This window comes from Macrobrachium nipponense, chromosome 7 (genome assembly GCF_015104395.2).
Source record: "Macrobrachium nipponense isolate FS-2020 chromosome 7, ASM1510439v2, whole genome shotgun sequence".
NCBI lineage: Eukaryota > Metazoa > Arthropoda > Malacostraca > Decapoda > Palaemonidae > Macrobrachium > Macrobrachium nipponense.
This window is the reverse complement of record NC_061109.1, coordinates 101728433-101748532: the sequence shown is the minus strand read 5'-3', so window position 1 is coordinate 101748532 and position 20100 is coordinate 101728433. Positions and strand designations below refer to the sequence as shown.

Here is a 20100-nt window from a genome sequence, read left to right as displayed (position 1 = left end):
ATTACATGTTTTTTTTTCAAAATGTACAGATATTTATATGGTAGAAGCCTAAAGTGCCATCAGGTTGTAAGGTAAGTTTTAACAGAAAAGAATGCTCATGTTTAAAAAGAGATAAATTTGTAGAAAAGAGAATTGAAGTATAGTGCACTTTAAAAAAGTTGAATGAGTGAGCTGATATCATGTATTCATACCTTGGGTAGGGGACTTGATCAATTCCAGAAGGCTGTCTTTTAACCAAATTTTCCATGAAAGGAGCAAATTTTCCCTATAAAGAATAATGGGATTGAATTAAGCTAAGGCCCCACCAAATCCGTCTCGTCGTGTGCGTCCAACACGGCTATCCGTCTATGAGCGTGTCCGTCTTCTGCGAGAGTGGCCCAACCAGACAAACGAGTGACGGTTACAAAACGGACAATTCAAACTTCAGCAGCACATCCCGTCATGAAGGGAACGCGCGAGGTTTTGCTCTGACTCGTTGCTGTCAACCAAATTAGAGGCGTTGAACAGTAGGGAAATCTGGACTCATGACATAAATTGAGAACGAGGAAAGGGTGGAGAATATGCAACACTTTCATAAGTTACGACAGCGTCCAGACAAGATTTTTTTTAATATTGCCGGATGCCGCCAAAAACCTTTGACTTAATTCGCGAATATCAATTACAGAAGGTCAGTATCAACGTAAGAAACTTGTAGTAACTCTGAGGGAAGGATTACTGATTTCAAAATTTGTAAAGTTGTACTTTATTTTATTTAATACAGAAATTAAGATACGTAGATTGTGTGTGTGTGTAAACTGAACACTTTGATACAGTAACTTCTGAAACAAAGGTATTTACATAAATGTATCCATTAGAATATAATAGAAAAATTACATGCATCCATTATCATAACCACAAATCAACACATTTGATTATAACTCCAAGTTGGGCAGGTGATTCAAATGCAGGTTGTTGTGGGTCTACCTCAGTTTCTTCCTTCATGTGGACCCCAGCTCGGAGACGCACGTCCACATGCGGCTAAAACAAAACGTTTTGTTCCTTGTGCGTCCAGTCTGGCAACGCACTTGACGCCACGCACGCTCATGCGCCGTGTGGGGCCACTCGTATTTGAACTTTGACAGTTGGTCGAAACACACAACACGCTTAGCCGTGTTGGACGCACGCGACGCGCCGCGACGGATTCGGTGGGGCCTTAGCCTTAATTCATTCCAGACCTCCAAAAATACAACAAATAAAACCATTTTAGCATTAACAAATGTAGCATGCTGACATTAAACAAAAAACAAAGTAAATAGATGAAGTACTAATGTAATTTGTTTCACTGGACCTGTAATTTGGAGAACAAAAAACATAAAGTAAAAAGATGAAGTAATGCAATTTGTTTCACTGGACCTGTAATTTGGAGTTTTGTACATGAACTTTCCTGTCAGATATATACTTAGCTTACGTCTCTGACGTCACGACAGAATTAAAAACTCGCGGCAAACGCGACAGGTAGGTCAGGTGATCTACCTTACCCGCCGCTGGGTGGCGGGTGTATGAACCAATCCCACTTTCCTGTCAGATTTTCTCTGTCGCCGGTGTCGATTACACCTGTTGTCGGTACCTCTCGATATTGGATTCTTTTCTCGTTTTGCCCTGGATTGTTTCAACGGACTTTTGGTGAAGTACCTGATCTTTTGGCTTGGCATTCGCGCTTTGTGGACCGTTTTTGATTATTCTTTGGATTTTTCTTTGGATTTCATTATGTCTGATGTTGAGATTAAGAAATCAGCTATGTTCAGAGTGTGTTCTGTGAGCGATTGTAAGGTGAGGCTACCGAAAGCTGCGGTAGACCCTCACACAGTCACAGGACTCACTTTCTCTTTTCTTTTTTGAAACAGGAGATTCCACTATTATTTCCCGCCTTTCTTGCTTCTTAAGTCTATGAATAGTCATTTCTAGCACTTTTGTTGCTTCAGATGTTCTCTGGATAGCCTTCGAAACATCAGTTACAGGACCTTCAAAATTTTTTTTATAAAATGAAGTATTTAAGGAAATTATAGACTATTTCCTTGGCCTCAGGTGGTGGGTGAAGACGTTTAGGGGAGTCACTTGGGCTGGGCTGTCCATACTTTTCACAGTGGGTGATCGAGTGCGAGTATCCTTTAATGATATTGACCATGACCTTTTAAATCCTCTTAAAAACCATAGGTTCCCTGAACTCAGATCTGGCATCGCCGGGGAAAAAATATGCCATATCTTCATTTTCATTAATGATACTGAGGTTTTAACGAAGAATATACGAAATAAGATATATTCAAAATATCTGATGCAAACAGAGAATCACATTTCAAGAAATAACTATTTCAATAGACTCCATGAAGCTAATTTGTTACCATAACATGAAAATTGGCAGCGTATGATTTCTGTACAAGCCACACCACAGCGATCTTAGAAAAGTAAACGCACTATAGACTGTGCCCACCTCATCCTTCCACTCCTCTTCTTTTGGGTTGAGGATAGGACTCTAACTTACACTGGCTGGTCGGGCATTTGATGTGGTAAGCTTACACATAGAGCTTCCTTTCTATGTTTTTTATCAGAATCATAGAAGTAATCCCGCTCCTTCCTCTAGCAAGGGGAGGAAGGAGACTGGCAATAATGCAAACCCTTCCCAGAACTTTGCACTAATGCCTCCGACCCTTAGTATTCTTCACAGCCCATTTTCGGATGTGTTATGATTCCTCACTCATTTCGAAAATGCCCAGAAGTCTGACTCTTGATCATGCAGCTCCTATACTCCAATCAAGCTGTCAGTGGCAGGGCACTCCTCCTCGTTCTTACGACCAGGAGTAGCCTAGGTGTGCAGAACTCCAGTCAGCTAGAGGCTCACTCATATTCCTTCCACCAATCAGTGAGTCTTCCTTATGTAAAATACCGAGGGTTTATATATCTTGAAGGAACAAATCACAATTTTTAAAAGCAAATTGTATTTTTCCTAACTATACAAACCTGACTTCCTTTACATACATGCCCACCTCATGCCACCCCTCAATCTGAACCTGGGCCGAAAGGCAAAGTGGAGTGTTTACATCCGGGCAGGCTGGCCTACCCACCTGCCACACTGTAGTTACTGCCTAACCACCTTGTTCAAGAATTTAATGGCCATAATTCCAGCTATGCCGAAAGTAATTCCTTATGTAAAGGACCTCAGGTTTGCATAGTAGGAAAAATACAATTCACTTTCAAAAATTGTGATTTTTGATGTCGCGCCGTCTTAACCCAGACGTCATTTGCCTGAAGCCGGGATTGACTTTGGAGCAGGTGAGGTCGGTGGCTCCGTCCTTGTCTCCACAAGATGCCTCAAGTGTTGGAATCTATGGCAGCCTCCATGTTGCCGACGGTTTCTTGGCTGGACTTCTGGTCTGCGGTCATTTCCAAGATAGCTTCTGACAGGTCCCCAGAAGGGTTAGCGAGTGCATCCACGCTTGCCAGTCTGTTGCAGTCCAGAGGCAAGGCATTTTTGTATATGGCTCACCTCAGTGGTAATTTATGGGCTTACCTTCTGATTAGAAGAGATGTGGCTTTATCTAGGATGGAGAGATCAGTTGACGCAGAGTCCTTGCTGGCATTGAGAAACAGAGATCTGTTGGAGTCCCAATTTTTGTTTCCTCGGACCTAGCTCGAAAATGCGATAGACCGGCACTGGGCTGACACCAAAGACAGACTGGTGCACTAGGCCATGTCTAAGTCGGAGTCTCGTCCTCAGAGACGTCCAGCTCCTCCTCCTCCCCCTGTCCAGCAGCAGTCACGAAGATCGTCACCTGGTAGGCTGTTGAGGAGTTCGATTTTGGCAGGGCCTTCCTGTTCGGCTCAGCCTAGGTCGGTCAGAGGACCAACGTCCCTTTTGCTCTCGTTCCTTAAGCCAAGAAGGGGCCCAAGGGGCAGAGGTAAAGGGGGCCGTTGGTAGGTTAGGCGCCTCTCCCTCTCTTGCGCCATGGGTTTGGGGGTGCCTGGTGGGCCATTGGGCCAAGTGGGTGATTTATGGGGTGGAGAAGTGGGTGGGGTACCTAATGCCATTCGACTTCTCTCCTCCTCTGTCAGACATGCCACAGCTCAGGAGGGCATATCCTCCAGATTCTCTGAAGTTCTTGGCTCATCGGGAGGAAGTGCAAAAGATGCTGGATAAGGATGCGATAGAGGAAGTGGTGCGTCTGTCTCTGGGGTTTTACAGTCACATCATCTTGATGCCCAAGGCGTCGGGAGGATGGAGACCTGTGATCGACTCATCCACCTTGAATCGCTTCATCAGGAAGACACGGTTCCAGATGGTGACCCCGCTTTCAGTGTTGGCAGCCGTGAGGGAAGGTGACTTTATGCTATCGATAGACTTAAGGGATGCATACTTCCAAATCCCTATTCATCCGACGTCCAGGAAGTTCCTTCGCTTCTCTTTTGGGGACAAGGTCTTCAAGTTCAAAGTCCTATGCTTCGGGTGACAACAGCCCCTCAAGTGTTCACTAGGTTCTTCACTCTCATGTCAAGTTGGGCCCATGCTCAGGGAAAAGCTGCTGCAGGACAGAGATCGTCTACTTCGGTTCTGTTTGGAACTAGGCATCGTAGTCAACCAGGAAAAGTCAGACCTCATACCCAGTCAAAGGATTCTCTACCTGGGCATGGTCATCGATACGACAGTGGCAAAAGCTTTCCCGTCGGATCAGAGATTGGAGAAGTTACGAGTGGTGGCGTGCGACTTCCTGTCGGAACCACGTCAGTCAGCTCATCAGTGGCAGGTTCTTCTGGGAGTGTTGTCTTCCCTGGAGAAGCTGGTCCCTCATGGGCGTCTTCATCTTCGGTCTCTGCAATGGAGACTGGGAGAATTCTGGTCTCCGGCAGGGAACTCACCCCTGTTAAAGGTTCTTCTCTCTGGAAGTGAGAGAAGACCTTCGTTGGTGGTTGGATGACCGGAATCTTACAAAAGGTGTCCCTCTGCGTTCTCTTCCACCAGACTTCCTTCTGTTCTCAGACGCCTCCCTTGCAGGTTAGGGGGCTCATTTAGGCGGCCTCATCACTTCAGGCGTTTGGAGTTTGGAGGACAAGCAGCAACATATCAAAGTTTTGAAGTTAAAGGGAGCCTTCCTGGGTCTGAAGGAGTTTTGTGAGAAGGTAGAAGGCCATTCTGTCGTTCTCATGTCGGACAACACCACGGTGGTAGCCTATGTGAACAAGCAGGGAGGCCTGGTTTCTCGTCAATTTCACGCCTTGACCGTCAGGTTCACCAGTGGCTGGTCAGCAATTTGGTAGAGCTCTCAGCTAGGTATATCCCAGGCAAATGGAATGTGGTCGCAGACAAACTCAGTCATCAGGATCAGATTGTAGGCACAGAGTGGTCCCTTCATCAAGTGGTAGTAGACAAGCTCTTCCAGGTTTAGGGGAGACCCATGCTTGACCTTTTTGCTACTCGCTTCAACAGGAAGCTGGAGATATTCTGTTCTGTGGTCCCAGGTCCTTTAGCGTTAGCAGAGGACACATTTCAGCATCTCAGCAGAGGACACATTTCAGCATCTCAGCAGAGGACACATTTCAGCATCTCTGGGACAACCTGAAGGTGTATGCCTTCCCTCCGTTTTGTTTGATCCGTCAAGTTCTGAACAGGCTAATGAGGTCACAGGGTCTCAGGATGACTTTGGTAGCCCCTCTGTGGCCTCAGGGCGAATGGTTCCCAGATCTGTTGTCGTTGTTGTCAGAGGTTCTGAGAGAGATTCCCCCTTGGTGACATCTCCTGTGTCAGCCCTATGCGGAAAGGTTCCACCAGTCAGTAGAATCCCTCTCTTCACGGTTGGAGGCTATCAAGTATCTCCTCTGAGCGAGAGGCTTTTCTCAGAGAACAGCAGGGCATATGTCCAGCAGTTTCAGAAAGTCTACCTCCGCAGTTTACCAAGACAAATGTACGATCTACTGTGTTTGGTGTTGTAAATGGGGTTTTTCTCCACTCGCAACCTCTATTCAGCGAATAGCAGAATTTTTAACCTTCCTCAGAGACAAGAAATGTTAGTCCGTCTCTGCCTTTAGAGGCTACGTGGCGGCCCTGAGTTTGGGTTACGCCTTAGAGGTATCAACATCTCTTCCTGGGAACTTTCCTTGCTAGTTAAGGGGTTTGAGCAGTCGAGTTCGCTTAGAGAGCTCAAGCCTCTGATATGGGATGTTTCCTTGGTTCTCAAGAGCTTCACTAAGAGTCCATATGAGCCCTTGCGTCACTCCATCTGACAGGAACTTGATGCTCAGACAGTTTTCCTTCTGGCCTTGGCATCTTCCAAGAGGGTAGGAGAGCTCCACGGTCTGAGCTATGATGTGAAGCACACCGGGGGTGAGACCCAAAATCCCTCTGTGCGCGATGACAGGTTCACTTCATTTTCCATTCCATCACTGAATGACTTTTTGGGTGGTGATGCTCAAGAGCTTTTGTTGTGCCCTGTCCGGGCCCTGCGTTGCTATCTTGAAAGGACTCGGCACCTTAGGCCAGGCTGCCCCAGACGAAGAAAGATGTGGATACAGGAAGCCATCAGACAGGCATACTTGATTCTTGGTGATCCCACCACCACGCCTATGCAGGCTAGAGCGCATGACGTTAGGGATATTGGTCCCTCAATAGAGTGCTGAACGCTGGTACTTGGTTATGCCAGTCCACGTTCACCTCTTCCATCTTAACAATGTTGCCCACAGGTCTGCGGACACATTTTCCCTGGGTCCTGTGGTGGCTGCCCAACAAGTTGTGTAACTCGTAGTTGCCCTTAACAGGGCACTTTTGTATCTTACCTAAGATGATTGTGTTGATGAGAGAATGAGTGAGTTGGCTGGTCTCCTTTCTCTTGTACCTTTCCTTCTTCCTTTGGGCGGGTTAAGGAATAGACACGTCATTCGCTGGACTGGTCTGATACAGGTGAGTAAGGTAGTCATACTGATAGTGTGGTCGCTTGGTATACAAATATCAAACCCTCTATACGGTAGCATGTGCTCCACTCCTTGGCAAGTAGGAGTTGGGAGCAGTACAAACCCTGGTGTATTGATTTGCTATTGGACAGTCAAATTTTCTCTTTGCTTCCCTATACAATGGTTCTCCCATATATTATTGTATGTCACTCAGGGTCTGAGTGGTTAGATATAAATTTATCTAGCTTCTCAATGGGCTTCAGTCCCTCTCTAGAAGTCATTTCTTCTTGAAGCTGTACTGGTGGGTAGGCCCCCAGCCGGTTTAGGATGTCTTGCATCTCCCTCCAAGTGTGAGTCTATCCTATTGTTGGGACCGAAGGTTTGTTCACGTTTGAACAAATGACAAATTTTCTAAGACAATTTGTATTTTTCATAGCTACAAACCTAAGGTCTCAACATTATACTGCCCGCCTCTAGCCGCCCCTCTGTGTGTTAAGACATCCTGAGTTGGGAAAGACTGACGTGGTGGCATGGATGAGTGGTCCTTGACCACTCTTCACCCGATCTACGCATGCATTGCCAGATATCACAAGATTCCTTGCTTTCATCTGTTTTTTAACCAGATCCAGCTAGGTGCTAGAAATTATCCTATTGTTAAAGCCTCAGGTTTGCAGCTATAAAAAAATACTAATTGTCTTAGAAAATTTGTCATTTTTTCATAATCAAGGAGATAAGCTACCTGCTTTTTTTGAAATTGGGATTGAAGTGTCTAAGATTTACGAAGGCTGTGAATGTTGACTAAGAAGATTGATGGCTTTGTAAAATTTAAAACTATAAATAATTACATGTTTTTTCTATTTTAAATCTTGTGATCTCATATTCAAGTAAAACAAGATTTGAATTTTCAGTATCATTTCACTGATTATTTTCAAAATATTAATTTCATTAGGTAATAAGTTACTGGAACTTATTGGGAACTTTATTTTATTAACTATACTATTTGTAATCCAAAATTGTAGCAGGTTAGGCCATAGTACAGACTGAAAGATGTAATTATAACTTTGACAACATTTTTAGATAGGAAGATGAGGTTTTTAGAATGTCAAGTTATTTATACTATAAGCTTGGCAACATTTTTAGATATTAAGATGAGGTTTTTAAAATTTCAAGTTATTTATACTATAACCTCCTTAACATTTGAAAAGGACAAATTTTCATAATTCTGATTTATACTTTTAGGTAACAGAAAAATGGCTGTTGATGAAGATGGTGATGTTTTGCCTAGTCGTGATGCTGCTAAAGGATTTTATGCAAAATATGAACCAAAGGAAGTTCTAGGAAGGGGCGGCTGTTCTGTTGTACGTCGATGTATTGGTAAGCTAATTTTGATGCTTTTTATTATTAGAATGGTATTTCAGTTGTGCACTAAGTGTAGTTTTGCTGTATTTGCTGATAATGTGTATTCCCTCTTCTAAGAAGGAAACAGATTTAATGAAAAAGATGAGGATTAAGAAGAAAACTGATTAAATGAGAAGAATGAGGATTTAAAAAGCTGACATAAGAAGGATGAGGAACAGTGAGTCAAGTAGTTGATGTGGAAGTAGCAGGATGAAAAATAGAAAGAGGCAAAGAATTATGGGAAAAGGAGTAGATGAAGACCTAGATTGGATGGGAATTTAAGTACGAAGTGCACAAGACAGAAGAGTGAAGAGAGCCCATTCTTTTATAACTATAAAAGGTAAATCTGACATATCATCAGTAACAGTTGTGAAAGGCCAGTGGGATAGGTAACCTGCTGCTCTGTTGTAGTCTGGATCCAAAAGAAATATAAAAGAAAAGGAAAAAGGGTATGGCTTAACCACAAAGATAGTACTAGAACTATTTCTTCAAGGGAGAAAGGTTTAAAAAAGGGCAGGAAAAACAAGCCAAAGAAGTATTCAAACTTTTCAATTATGGGAAAGGTCACTTTATCATGTAATCCAAGGATTGCTGATTTCATGAAGTAAATCTGGGCAGATGCCACTTTGCATCATAAAGGAAGAGGGTAGAGAGGGGATGTGATTGGTCGTGTATAAAATTAATTTCCTCGAACTTTTCAAAGAGGGGGAGACAAAGTGTAGCCTATTATGAAAGTACTCTAAGCAATGACTAATAAGTCCAGCATTTGTATTATATATTTAAATTGCTTTTTTTTTTTTTTTTTTTTGACTATGGTTAATAAGCAGATGTGATGAGTGATGACATTCTTTGAAATGATAGCTGCACCTTTAGTTCCCATGGAGACAGAGAGCTCCAGAAATGTTGACGCATCACTTGGGGTGGCGTGATTTGGGAAGTTGCTGCTTAAGCAAAGACAGGCCACGGTTTGTGTCCGTACATGACCGTAAGCAAGGATCTGGTTTTGAGTAGATTCTCATGGGTGTGATAATGAGCTGTATATGACGTCACGCATCTGTTCCAGTGCAATGAACTTGTGACGAATCAGTGATGTCATATTAAGGGGAGTGTCTTGAGAAAGTTCTTGCTTGTGTACATATGAGCTGTTCCCCTACATAATAGGAAGGTAAGATAACTAAGTCGGAGAAGCACCCAAGTCAGAGAAGCGGCCTTGTTTTGGGAATGGCCGTGTATAACCTGTATTATTTTGTTCAAGTGTTAGTGCTCACAGCTGAAATGGGTAAGCATGCTTTTAAGCCTGAGTGTGGCTTTGTCTTTTTGTATTTTAAACCTTATTTTAGAGCTGTTCTTTTCCATATGACTTTTTGATTTGTCATTTGGTTTATTTGCAATTTATTTATGTGGGGCTCCCTTTCCTTTCTTTTTTTTTAACATGTTTCTGGCAGGTGTGGTAACTTCAATGGGAACTTATCTGATAGTTCCATGGTATCGGTGTGGGGAGACTATGACTTTTTTTATCATCTATCTTATGGCTGATGCCTAATTATTGCAGAGAAAGGCGGGGACAGGTTTTGTCCGATCCCCATGGTTATTTGGGTTTTCTGTTTGAGTAATAGTGGTGCATTATTTGGATTTTGAATTTTAACTTACTCAGTCAACCATTTTGTTCTTTGAGAATTTTATTTATTTAGTTAATCCTTTTATTCTTAAATAAATGTATTTTTGTAATTCATGAGTGTGATTTAGCTACCTTAGGTAATTTCCTCAGTGCCTTACTGCTCTAAGGCCATGGCTACCAACATACCTCGAAGAGGTAAATTTTATATCCCTCATCCTCTCTGAGGGGATAACATATGCTTTAATTACTTAGATGAAAAACTAAATGATTTTCAAACACCGCACCCAGTTTTTTAGGGGTGGATTTAGAAGTTGAACAATGTAGACTATCCAACACTTACAAGTAATTTGGATCTTCAAAATTGAATGGCAAAGGAGACAGAAAAATTATATATTGTTAGGCCAATTCATTGTTGCGTGCAATGAGCTCCCAGCTTCCTCCAAGGCGCGTGATTCAAAAGTTTTCGCCTAGTAGGCCTATAACTATTTTTCCACGAATTTTTTAAAAAACTTTTTTCGTCAACGTACCATACGTCCAATCAGCACCCGACAGACAATTTTTGTCAACGTTTAATACGTCCAATCGGCGTTAAAGGGTTAAAAACTTGACAAAACAACGTCCGTGGACATTTACCTATGTTCATCCAAAGTTTTCTGACAAAGCGAAGTTTTCAGGTGAGAATTGATGATGCTTTGTCCAGAACATTCCACTTGAAAATGGTGTTCCAGAAGGAAGCATCCTTAGTGGCACACTGTTTACTTTAGGAATTAATGAAATTGGTAAAAATCTGCCCACCAGAATTTAAAGCAACCTTTATATGGATGATTTTGCCATATATTATTCAGCATCTTGCCTTAAACATGCAGAGCGCATGATTAACAAATTTATTTCTGGGCTCAGTTCGTGTCGCTGTGCGAAATAATCCTTTAGTTCATTATTTCTTAGGTAAATGATCTAACAAATACCAGAGAATAAACAAAATAAAGAAAAGGTCAGTATAACTGACTCGCTCACCCAAATAAAAGAAGGGCGTCGGTATGAACACTAGGGCGAGTGAGACCACTACCACGAACTTCTTGTCAATTAGAAATTTCCCACAACAAAATCCCTCAAGGAGAGAGCTGACCCACAGAACGGGGCAGCAACTACTACTACTACAACCCACGCTTAGGTGACTGCCGCGCCTCTGGTGGCCATCCTTTCAGTTAGAGGTCTACAAGACGCTTCTATTTTTCTTGCTCTTGTGTTTTTCGTGCTATTTCACGGATTTTTCGCCATTATGGAACGTTCTGCCATCGCTTCAGCTAAGTTAAGTATCCCGAAAGGTTCCTATTTAGTTCGTTCCTTCCTTGAGTCAGTATTTACCGTTTTTTAGGTATAAATACAGATTCTCGGTCGGAAGCATGGCGGCATTGTTCTGCCTCGTGGCGGGTTCGTTCTCGGTTTCCCATACCTGGAACCTTCCCTTATATTCTGTGCGTCTCTAGACCTTTTTATGATTATTATTTTGCTATGGGATCTAGCCTGCATTGGTTTTATGTCATGCATGCATGTCTCTCTACCTTACGTAGGCATTATCTCTTCTATCCAGACCCTAGCCATAGCTCTTAGTATCGGCCCAGGCTAGCTTTGAGTGGTAGACTTTCTTTCTGGTTAGTCGTACACTCCTGGATTTTTTTCTCTTCCTATATTTATTTCCCCTACTTTTGTGTTATTTTATTTATTTTATTTTATATTGGTTTAGCCTAGGGCGTCTGGTACGTTATCTTAGCCTAGGTTTATGGTCACATGGTCCCCATCAGTTTTGTTGCTTCCTTATTATCAGTTTTGTTGCATCAGTTGTTGCATCTTGCTGATCAGTTTGGTTGCATTAGCCTAGGCTATCGATTTCGTTGTTTATATCGTGTTATCGTACCGTGGTCATCCTGTGATCGCGGTACAGCCAGACGCCCGTCCCAGTCGCCTTGCCCTCCCCCCGCTCTCCCATAGAGTTGGGGGGAGGGAGGTCTGTCCTTGCTCGCTCCACCCGGGCCTGTCTCCCTCTCTCCCTACGCGGAGGGAGTAGGGGAGGCTGGACAGACACTTGACTGGGAGTGACCTTGTCTCTCTGCTTCACGGTGCTCCGCTGTGGCGAAGTTGGGGGGTTGGCCTCCCCCCTCCTTTGTTGCTCCGTCGCTCCGCTATAGGCTCGAGTTCTGCTTCGCCCCCTTGCCTTCTCCCCCGTGATGTCGGTTCTCTGTTTTCTTCCCGGAGCTCCGCCGATTGCGGGGGAGGGAGCTAGGTAGCCCCGCCTACTGGCGGACTCATGCGTACAGTCGGTCACTTTTACTTTAACCATCCGTCTCTCCGGCGCAACCGGCGGAGTCGGACACCACCGCGATTCGGAATCGTCCTCCGAAAATTTTGTGCTATTTTATGCTTAAGTTAATCATAAGTTATTGATAAGTTATCTTAAGCTGGGTCCCTCCCTTGCCTTCTGTTTTCCTACTTCGGCACACACCGGAGCTATATATTATGCCTATTAAGGCGGTAGGGGAGGGGTTATGCCCAAAAATTTTTCACTCCGGCATGCAACGGAGTTCTAGAGTAGCCCTGTAAGTGTTATAGTGATACTCATGTATCCTTCCACTTACAGACTACCAACTGTGAGCACCCGGGGTGCAAGTGCCGTACTCCAGGACCCCTGTGGGCATGAAGTCTCGCAGGTCCCCACGCTCCGTGCGCGACTCCTCACGGGAAATCTGCAGGTCTGGTTCCACGAAACGTGTACGATCTGCTATGATCTTGTGAGTCAGTTTTTGGACGGGGTAAGTATTTCCAGCTGTATATATAGGATATAAATACTGAATTATATCTTAAGTCTAAGTTTGAAATATGTCTTTTAAGCTTAAGTTCTCCATATTATTGTGAAATATATGCCGGAAATGTGTAGGCTTAAGGCTCTATTTTAGTCTAAGGTTGAACCTCAACTTTAAACTAAAAGCTAATAGACACCCTCTCTTCCAGGCTGCCGCGGTTAGAGAGACCGCCCTTGCAACCTTGAGGGCTTGGGTCGGCGGCTTCGGCAAGAACGCCGCCAAGGGACAGCCCTACATCTTAGAAAAGAGGATGGCTGTCCTGCTGTTCCCCGGCGGCAAGTCGACGGGGTACGTCAACCCGGCGGAGGCAGCCCCGACGATGATGACAATCCAGCGGCAGGTCGCCGCATGTATGAAGGAACCAGGCCAGGACATTTCAGCGGAAGTCGCCACACTGGACCTTAATGTTGAACCGATGGTAGGTGTAGACGACCTGTTGGTCGAGGTAGGTATGTTGGATGCTCAAGGGCTTCCCTTGGGCGCCTCTGGATCTTCTTCTCCCGCTATTTCTACTGCTTCCTTCCAAGGCTTTACGGGAGCTGAGCTCCCGTATTCTATGCCTAGCGCTTCTGTGAAACCTAAGGTGAAGGGGCACAGGGCGCAGAAAACCCTAACGAAGGCATCGTCGTTGTCCAAAAAGGCTTCGTCGACGTCATCGTCTCATAAGTCTTCGGCTTCAAATCCCGGAGCAGAGAAGGGTAAATCTTCTGCTTCGGGCTCTAGGTCTTCCAAGAGCAAGTCCTCCAAGGAGAGGCCCCGTACTCCGGCGGAGTCAACGGTCTCTCCTCCTCCTGAGGTACCTCTAGCGAGTTACCCTTCCACCTCTGCATCTGCTCCTACCTTTGATCCCAACGCTTTCTCCGTCGGGATGATGCAGCAGATGGGGGATTTGGTAGGCTCATTGAAGACAAGTATGGAGCAGATGTTCTCACAGTTATCCAACAGGATCACTACTCAGGAGAACCTAATGTCCGCTTTTAACCAGGCCCCTCAAGCTACCTCCCCGGCACCTGGTGTTGGCCTGATCCAGCTTCCTCCCCATGATTCTCTTCCTCCTTTCACAATGAACAACCCTTGGAGAGTGGCTTCCTACGCCCCTTTCCAGGACGGACTCATTTTCATCCCGGAGTGCGGTACTCGAAGGATTGAAGACTTCGAGTTTTACCCGGAGAATCTTCAGCCGCCGTTCATTGGCTACGCCAGGCTGACGGAGGCAGCTATGACCAGGAAGGATAAGGTCCCTAGGGAGACAGTGCTGTACTCCCGGGACCAGGCTCAAAGAGAGTGGCTTCGGTGCTTAGAGGAGATGGACTGCTCTAACACCAGGATTCAGGCTTTCAAGAGTCCCTTCACCATCTTTAACGATGGAGGAAGAGGCTCTCTCCCCTTCTTAACGAAGATCGCCGCTGTTACCATCCCAGCTGGCTTGAAGGGAGAACCCTTGCCTCAGTTAAGGGAAGCAGATCCCACTTCTCCTTTGCTCCCTTCGCTTGGAGATTTGTGGGAGGATTTACCAAACACCTTCTCGGCAGGCAAGCTCAAGCCGGAATACGCCATGGACCAGTTCGGCGAGAAGCTACCAAGACTTCCTGATAGCCTCATTCGAGCTGAGTTTGAGGCTAAGACTAGGCTTGCCAGGTCTATGAACACCATGGCAATGACGGAAGTAGCAGCTATATCCTACGCTTCAGAGCCGCTCTTCAAATTATTGACCAAGTCGCAGACTTGTACGGTCCAATCGGACTTGTACGAGTTTGTGACAGCGAGGGTCAATTGTCGGAAGCATGTCCTCCAGGAAGCAACTATTCGGCATGAGCCGAATAAGCTGCTTTCTTCAAACATCTGGGGGGCAGACCTCTTCCCGGAAGCAATGGTTAAGGAGGTCCAGAATGAAGCAACGAGGCTCAACCAGAGCCTCAAGGATCGTTGGGGCCTCACTGCTAAGAGGCACCAAGATCAGCCTTCAGCAGGCAAAAAGCTGAAAAAGGCTAGACGGTTCCAGCCTTATCAGAAGAAGCCTCAACGCTTCAACCAGGCTGTGTCAGCTGTGCCGATCGTTCAGCCAGGCCAGCCTTCTACATCGAAGACACCGGCTCAACCCATCTACGTGATTTCCCCTCAGGCTCAGCCTTCCACTTCCTACGCTGTCTCCCCGGCCTTTAACCAGGTGTTCGAGGGCCAACCCTTCCAACACTATGACCGGTTCGCCAGGGGAGGTAGGGCTAGGGGATCCTTTCGTCAGAGAGGATCAGGAAGGTCGCTCAATAGGGGAAAGCACTTCCGTGGAGGCCGCGGAGGTCACTCGACCCAGCAAGGTAGGAGGGAGGCTGTTTCTCTTCCGGCATCGGTGGGGACTCAGCAAATGGGCACAAAGCATTGTGTCGAAAGGCCTGGGTTGGAGTTGGATTGGAGGCCCCCCCTCCACCCAGACCGTTTCTTCAACTTCCATCGAAAGAACTGACGGAGTATGCGGAGGAGCTCCTTCAGAAAGGAGCAATAGCGAGAGTCAAGAGATTAAAGTTTCAGGGTCGCTTGTTCAGCGTACCAAAGAAAGGCTCATTAAAAAGAAGGGTAATCTTAAGACTTGTCCCGCTTAAACTTGGCCATTCGCTGCGACAAGTTCAAAATGCTGACTATCTCGCAGGTGCAGACCTTACTTCCCCGTGGGGCCGTCACCACCTCTATCGATCTTACAGACGCATACTATCATATCCCTATTGCAAGACACTTTCGCCCTTATCTGGGCTTCAGACTAGGAGACCAAGCATTCTCCTTCAAGGTAGTTCCTTTCGGTCTGAATGTAGCACCCAGAATATTCACGAAATTGGCGGAAGTAGTCGTTCAGCAACTGAGGTCTCAAGGGATAATGGTAGTAGCGTACCTCGACGACTGGTTGATTTGGGCACCAACAGTTGAGGAATGTCACAAAGCCACAATGAAGGTCATTCAATTCCTGGAATATCTGGGGTTCCAGATAAACAGGACAAAGTCAAGACTCCACTCCGGAGGTCCAGCTTTCAACTGGAGCTTGGGCATCCAATGGAATCTATCCTCCCATACTCTGTCGATTCCATCAGCCAAGAGGAAAGAAATAGCGAAGTCAGTGAAACAATTTCTAAAGTACAAATCGTGCTTCAAGGAGAAACCATGGAAAGCAATCTAGGTTCCCTCCAATTTGCCTCAGTGACAAACATCTTGATGAAAGCCAAACTGAAAGACTTAACCAGGATCTGGCGCTCACGAGCAAATGTCAGATCCAGGGACAAGCTGTCAACAATACCACAGATTCTCCGGAATCGTCTGCGCCCTTGGACAAAGTTAAAGAACTTGTCCATGTCAGTACCCCTTCAGTTTCCCCCTCCGGGAATCACTATCCACACAGACGCTTCATTAAGCGGCTGGGGAGGATATTCTCAGTTCAAGAAAGTTCAGGGAACATGGTCACCCCAATTCCGCCAGCATTCAACATAAATAATGTATTGGAAGCAATGGCAGTGTTCATGACTCTGAAGAGGTTACGTCCTCCAAAGAACTCTCATATAAAGTTAGTTCTGGACAGCGCAGTGGTAGTTCACTGCATAAACAGGGGAGGCTCCAAGTCAAGACACCTGAATCATGTCATGGTAGCCATCTTTTTCCCTGGCGGACAAGTTCAGTTGGCACCTCTCCTCCACCCATACTGGCCGGAGTGAGAAAATGTCATAGCAGATGCTCTATCCAGTTCAGTTCCTCTGGAGTCGGAATGGTCACTGGACAACAGTTCGTTCCAATGGATTCTCCGGAGGGTACCAGGCCTGCAAGTAGATCTGTTTGCATCTCAAACGAACCACAAACTTCCCTGTTATGTGGCTCCCAACCTTGACCCTCTGGCCTATGCCACGAATGCCCTGTCCATAGATTGGAACAACTGGGAGAGGATTTATGTCTTTCCTCCGGTGAATCTTCTCCTGAAAGTGCTGAACAAACTCAGGACGTTCAAGGGTCAGATAGCTCTAGTAGCCTCCGGACTGGCCGAAAGAGCAACTGGCGTACCCCTTGCTGCTGGAATTGGGTCTTCGTCCCCTTCGAATTCCCACAATCCCAGACTCTCCCAGTCAGTACAAATGAAGACTGTGTTCGCTTCCTCAGGAATTCTCAAAGCCCTAACTTTATGGACTTCATGAAGTTTGCGGCCAAGAGGGATGCAAATATCGATCCACAAAATATCCTTTTCCTGGAATCAGATAAAAGGGATTCAACTTTGAGGCAGTATGACGCTGCAGTTAAAAAGTTGGCATCCTTCCTGAGGGAATCAGACATTGAAATCATGACAATCAATTCGGTTATATCCTTTTTCAGATCCTTATTTGAAAAAGGGTTCGCAGCTAGTACTATTACGACAAACAAGTCAGCCTTGAAGAAGATTTTTCAGTTGGGTTTTAACATAGACTTAACAGACTCTTACTTTTCGTCTATTCCCAAGGCTTGTGCTAGACTTAGGCCCTCAGTAAGGCCTACTTCAGTGTCATGGTTTCTAAATGATGTTCTAAAACTGGCTTGGCGGATAACAAGATAATACGGCATGTTCATTTATAATGCTCTTAAGAAAAAACATTATTTTTATTAAGCTTGGCTTCAGGAGCTAGAATTTCAGAACACTGTCGGCGTTAATCAGAGATGCGGGTCATGTAGAATTTCTTCCTTCAGGAGAAGTTCTGCTTTCTCCGGATCGCAGCTTTTTAGCAAAAAATGAGGATCCTTTGTTGAGGTGGGAACCATGGAAGGTTATACCCCTTCCCCAAGATCTTTCTCTTTGTCCAGTAACGACCTTACGAGCCTTTCTGTCTAGGACATCCTCATCCTCTTCGGGTCCCCACCCTCTTTAGGAGAGAAAAAGGTGGTACTTTATCAATTAAAGGTATTAGGCAACAGATCCTATACTTTATTAAGCAAGCTAACCCTGAATCCTTCCCCAAGGCACACGATGTCAGGGCAGTGGCCACCTCAATCAATTACTTTCAACATATGAATTTTGATGATTTGAAAAGATATACTGGATGGAAATTGCCGACAGTATTTAAACGTCACTACTTAAAGTCTTTGGAATCTCTAAAATTTTCAGCAGTTGCAGCGGGTAACATAGTTTCCCCTGACTCTGCTCAGTAGTTTAGTTGAAGATCCAGATATCCTTTCTACCTATCTCAGCCAACAGTTTGTCTAACCTACCATGTTCCTCTACACTTGCCCTTGAGTCTTAGCTGCTCTTGTGATGGTTTAGTGGGTGTCCCTTATTTTTATGCTAGGTCACCCACAATTGATTGTACATACTAACTTAAGGTGTGGTCCCCTTATTTTTATGCTAGGGTGCCACATCCCCATTACCAATGGTTTATTGTATTTGGTATTGATATCTATGAAACTTATTTGGTATGTTTTTTAGATTAAGATTTTTCACACACGTGGTTTATTGTATTTGGTATTAATATCTATAAAAGCTTATATTTGTGTGTTTTTTTTAGTTTATTAAGATTTTCACACACGTTTATTTCGTATTTCAACCCTGCAACTGGGTGTAAAGCTTTGTGAATAATTTAGTTATAAGTTACTTTTTAATTATTGTTCTCTATTCAGATTTGTATGAACAATTTGTATAAACTATTTTGTTGTTACAATTCTAGGTATGTAGTTGAATTTTTAGTTTTATTGAGACCTTCGTTTATTTTTCAATCTTGTGCTAATTCTCTGGTACAATTTCACGCAGCGACACGAACTGAGCCCAGAAAAAGGATCTTGACGTAGGAAAAAAAAAAAAAAAAATCTATTTTCTGGGCGATTGGTTCGTGCTCCGCCCAGTGAAATCCCACCGCCTCTTCCCAACCCTTCGCTCAAGATTGATTGCTAACTTCAGGATAGCCACCAGAGGCGCGGCAGTCACCTAAGCGTTGGTTGTAGTAGTAGTAGTTGCTGCCCCGTTCTGTGGGTCAGCTCTCTCCTTGAGGGATTTTGTTGTGGGAAATTTCTAATTGACAAGAAGTTCGTGGTAGTGGTCTCACTCGCCCCATTAGTGTTCATACCGACGCCCTTTTTCTTTTATTTGGGTGAGCGAGTCGGTTATACTGACCTTTTCTTTATTTTGTTTATTCTCTGGTATTTGTTAGATCATTTACCTAAGAAATAATGAACTAAAGGATTATTTCACTGGGCGACACGAACCAATCGCGCAGAAATAGATTTTTCCTACGTCAAAATCCTTTAATAAAAATAGATGAATGGATCTCATCTGTAGGATTTAGATTGTCCATACATAAGAATCAAGCAGGCATATATTATGAAAATAGAAGATGGAAGAAAGGTGAAGAAATAGATTTGAAAATCAGAAATCAAAGTATACAAATTGACCAAACTGCAAAATTTATTGGGTTAGTATTTGATACTTGAACTGGAACGGCCACATAACATAAGTGAAATCAAAATTAAAAGAGTATTGAATCTAATTAGAAAATTAAATACTACTTGGAGAGCTGATAGACAAACCCTTACATTACTATATAAAGCAACATTGCTGTCTATCATTGATTATGGAAGCGAAATATACAGCTCTGCTTCAAACACAGTACTGAAAATGTTAGACCCAGTTCATAATGAGGTCCTTAGAATATGTTCAGGAGCTTTTAAATCATCACCCACCTCTTCTTTACAGGTTTATGGGGTGAACTACCTCTCTCTCTCCTCTCTCTCTCTCTCTCTCTCTCTCTCTCTCTCTCTCTCTCTCTCTCTCTCTCTCTATAGAGAGAGAGTTAGTAACAATGAAAAGTGCCCTAAGAATTCAGTCAAGTGATTCACCAACCAAAAAATTATTTGAACTAAGGGATGTATTTATTAACAATCATTCACCACCTTTTCCAATTACATAGATCAAGAAGATTGTTTGAGTCACTGAATATAAATATCCAACTACCTCCAATAGTAAAATTACCTCCTCCTTGGAATATGAATAAATTAAAAATTTGCACAAAATTAAAATATCTATCTAAAAAGTATTCCTATACCCCGGAACATCATAGACAACAAACAATAGAGCACATAAGCTGATAAGGTCCACATTATGCAATATACAGATGGATCCAAATCAGAATATGTAGTGGGATATGATTCAGTGTCCCAGGATAAAACATACCAGTTCTCTCTTCCCAATAATGCCTCAGTATTTAAAGAACACTCCTTTAACAATGTTGTGATTTATAACAACTCTAGAAGCGCTATAGAAGCCATTAAAAGTTATAATCCCAATAATAATATTGTGCAACAGATCAAGTTTTTACTCCATAAATTATA

At 44.1% G+C, this 20100-nt stretch overlaps 1 protein-coding gene across 5 annotated transcripts in view; it reads left to right on the top strand.

Moving 5' to 3' along the window:
• Window positions 1-20100, top strand: part of LOC135217257 (phosphorylase b kinase gamma catalytic chain, skeletal muscle/heart isoform-like) — a 294050-nt gene that overhangs the window by 41902 nt on the left and 232048 nt on the right. For all 5 annotated transcript variants that reach the window (XM_064252989.1, XM_064252991.1, XM_064252987.1 and 2 more), the window contains one exon: window positions 8152-8286. In XM_064252989.1, coding sequence (XP_064109059.1) covers window positions 8163-8286 — 124 coding nt within the window. In that variant the 5' untranslated portion in view covers window positions 8152-8162. The remainder of the gene's footprint in view (window positions 1-8151; window positions 8287-20100) is intronic.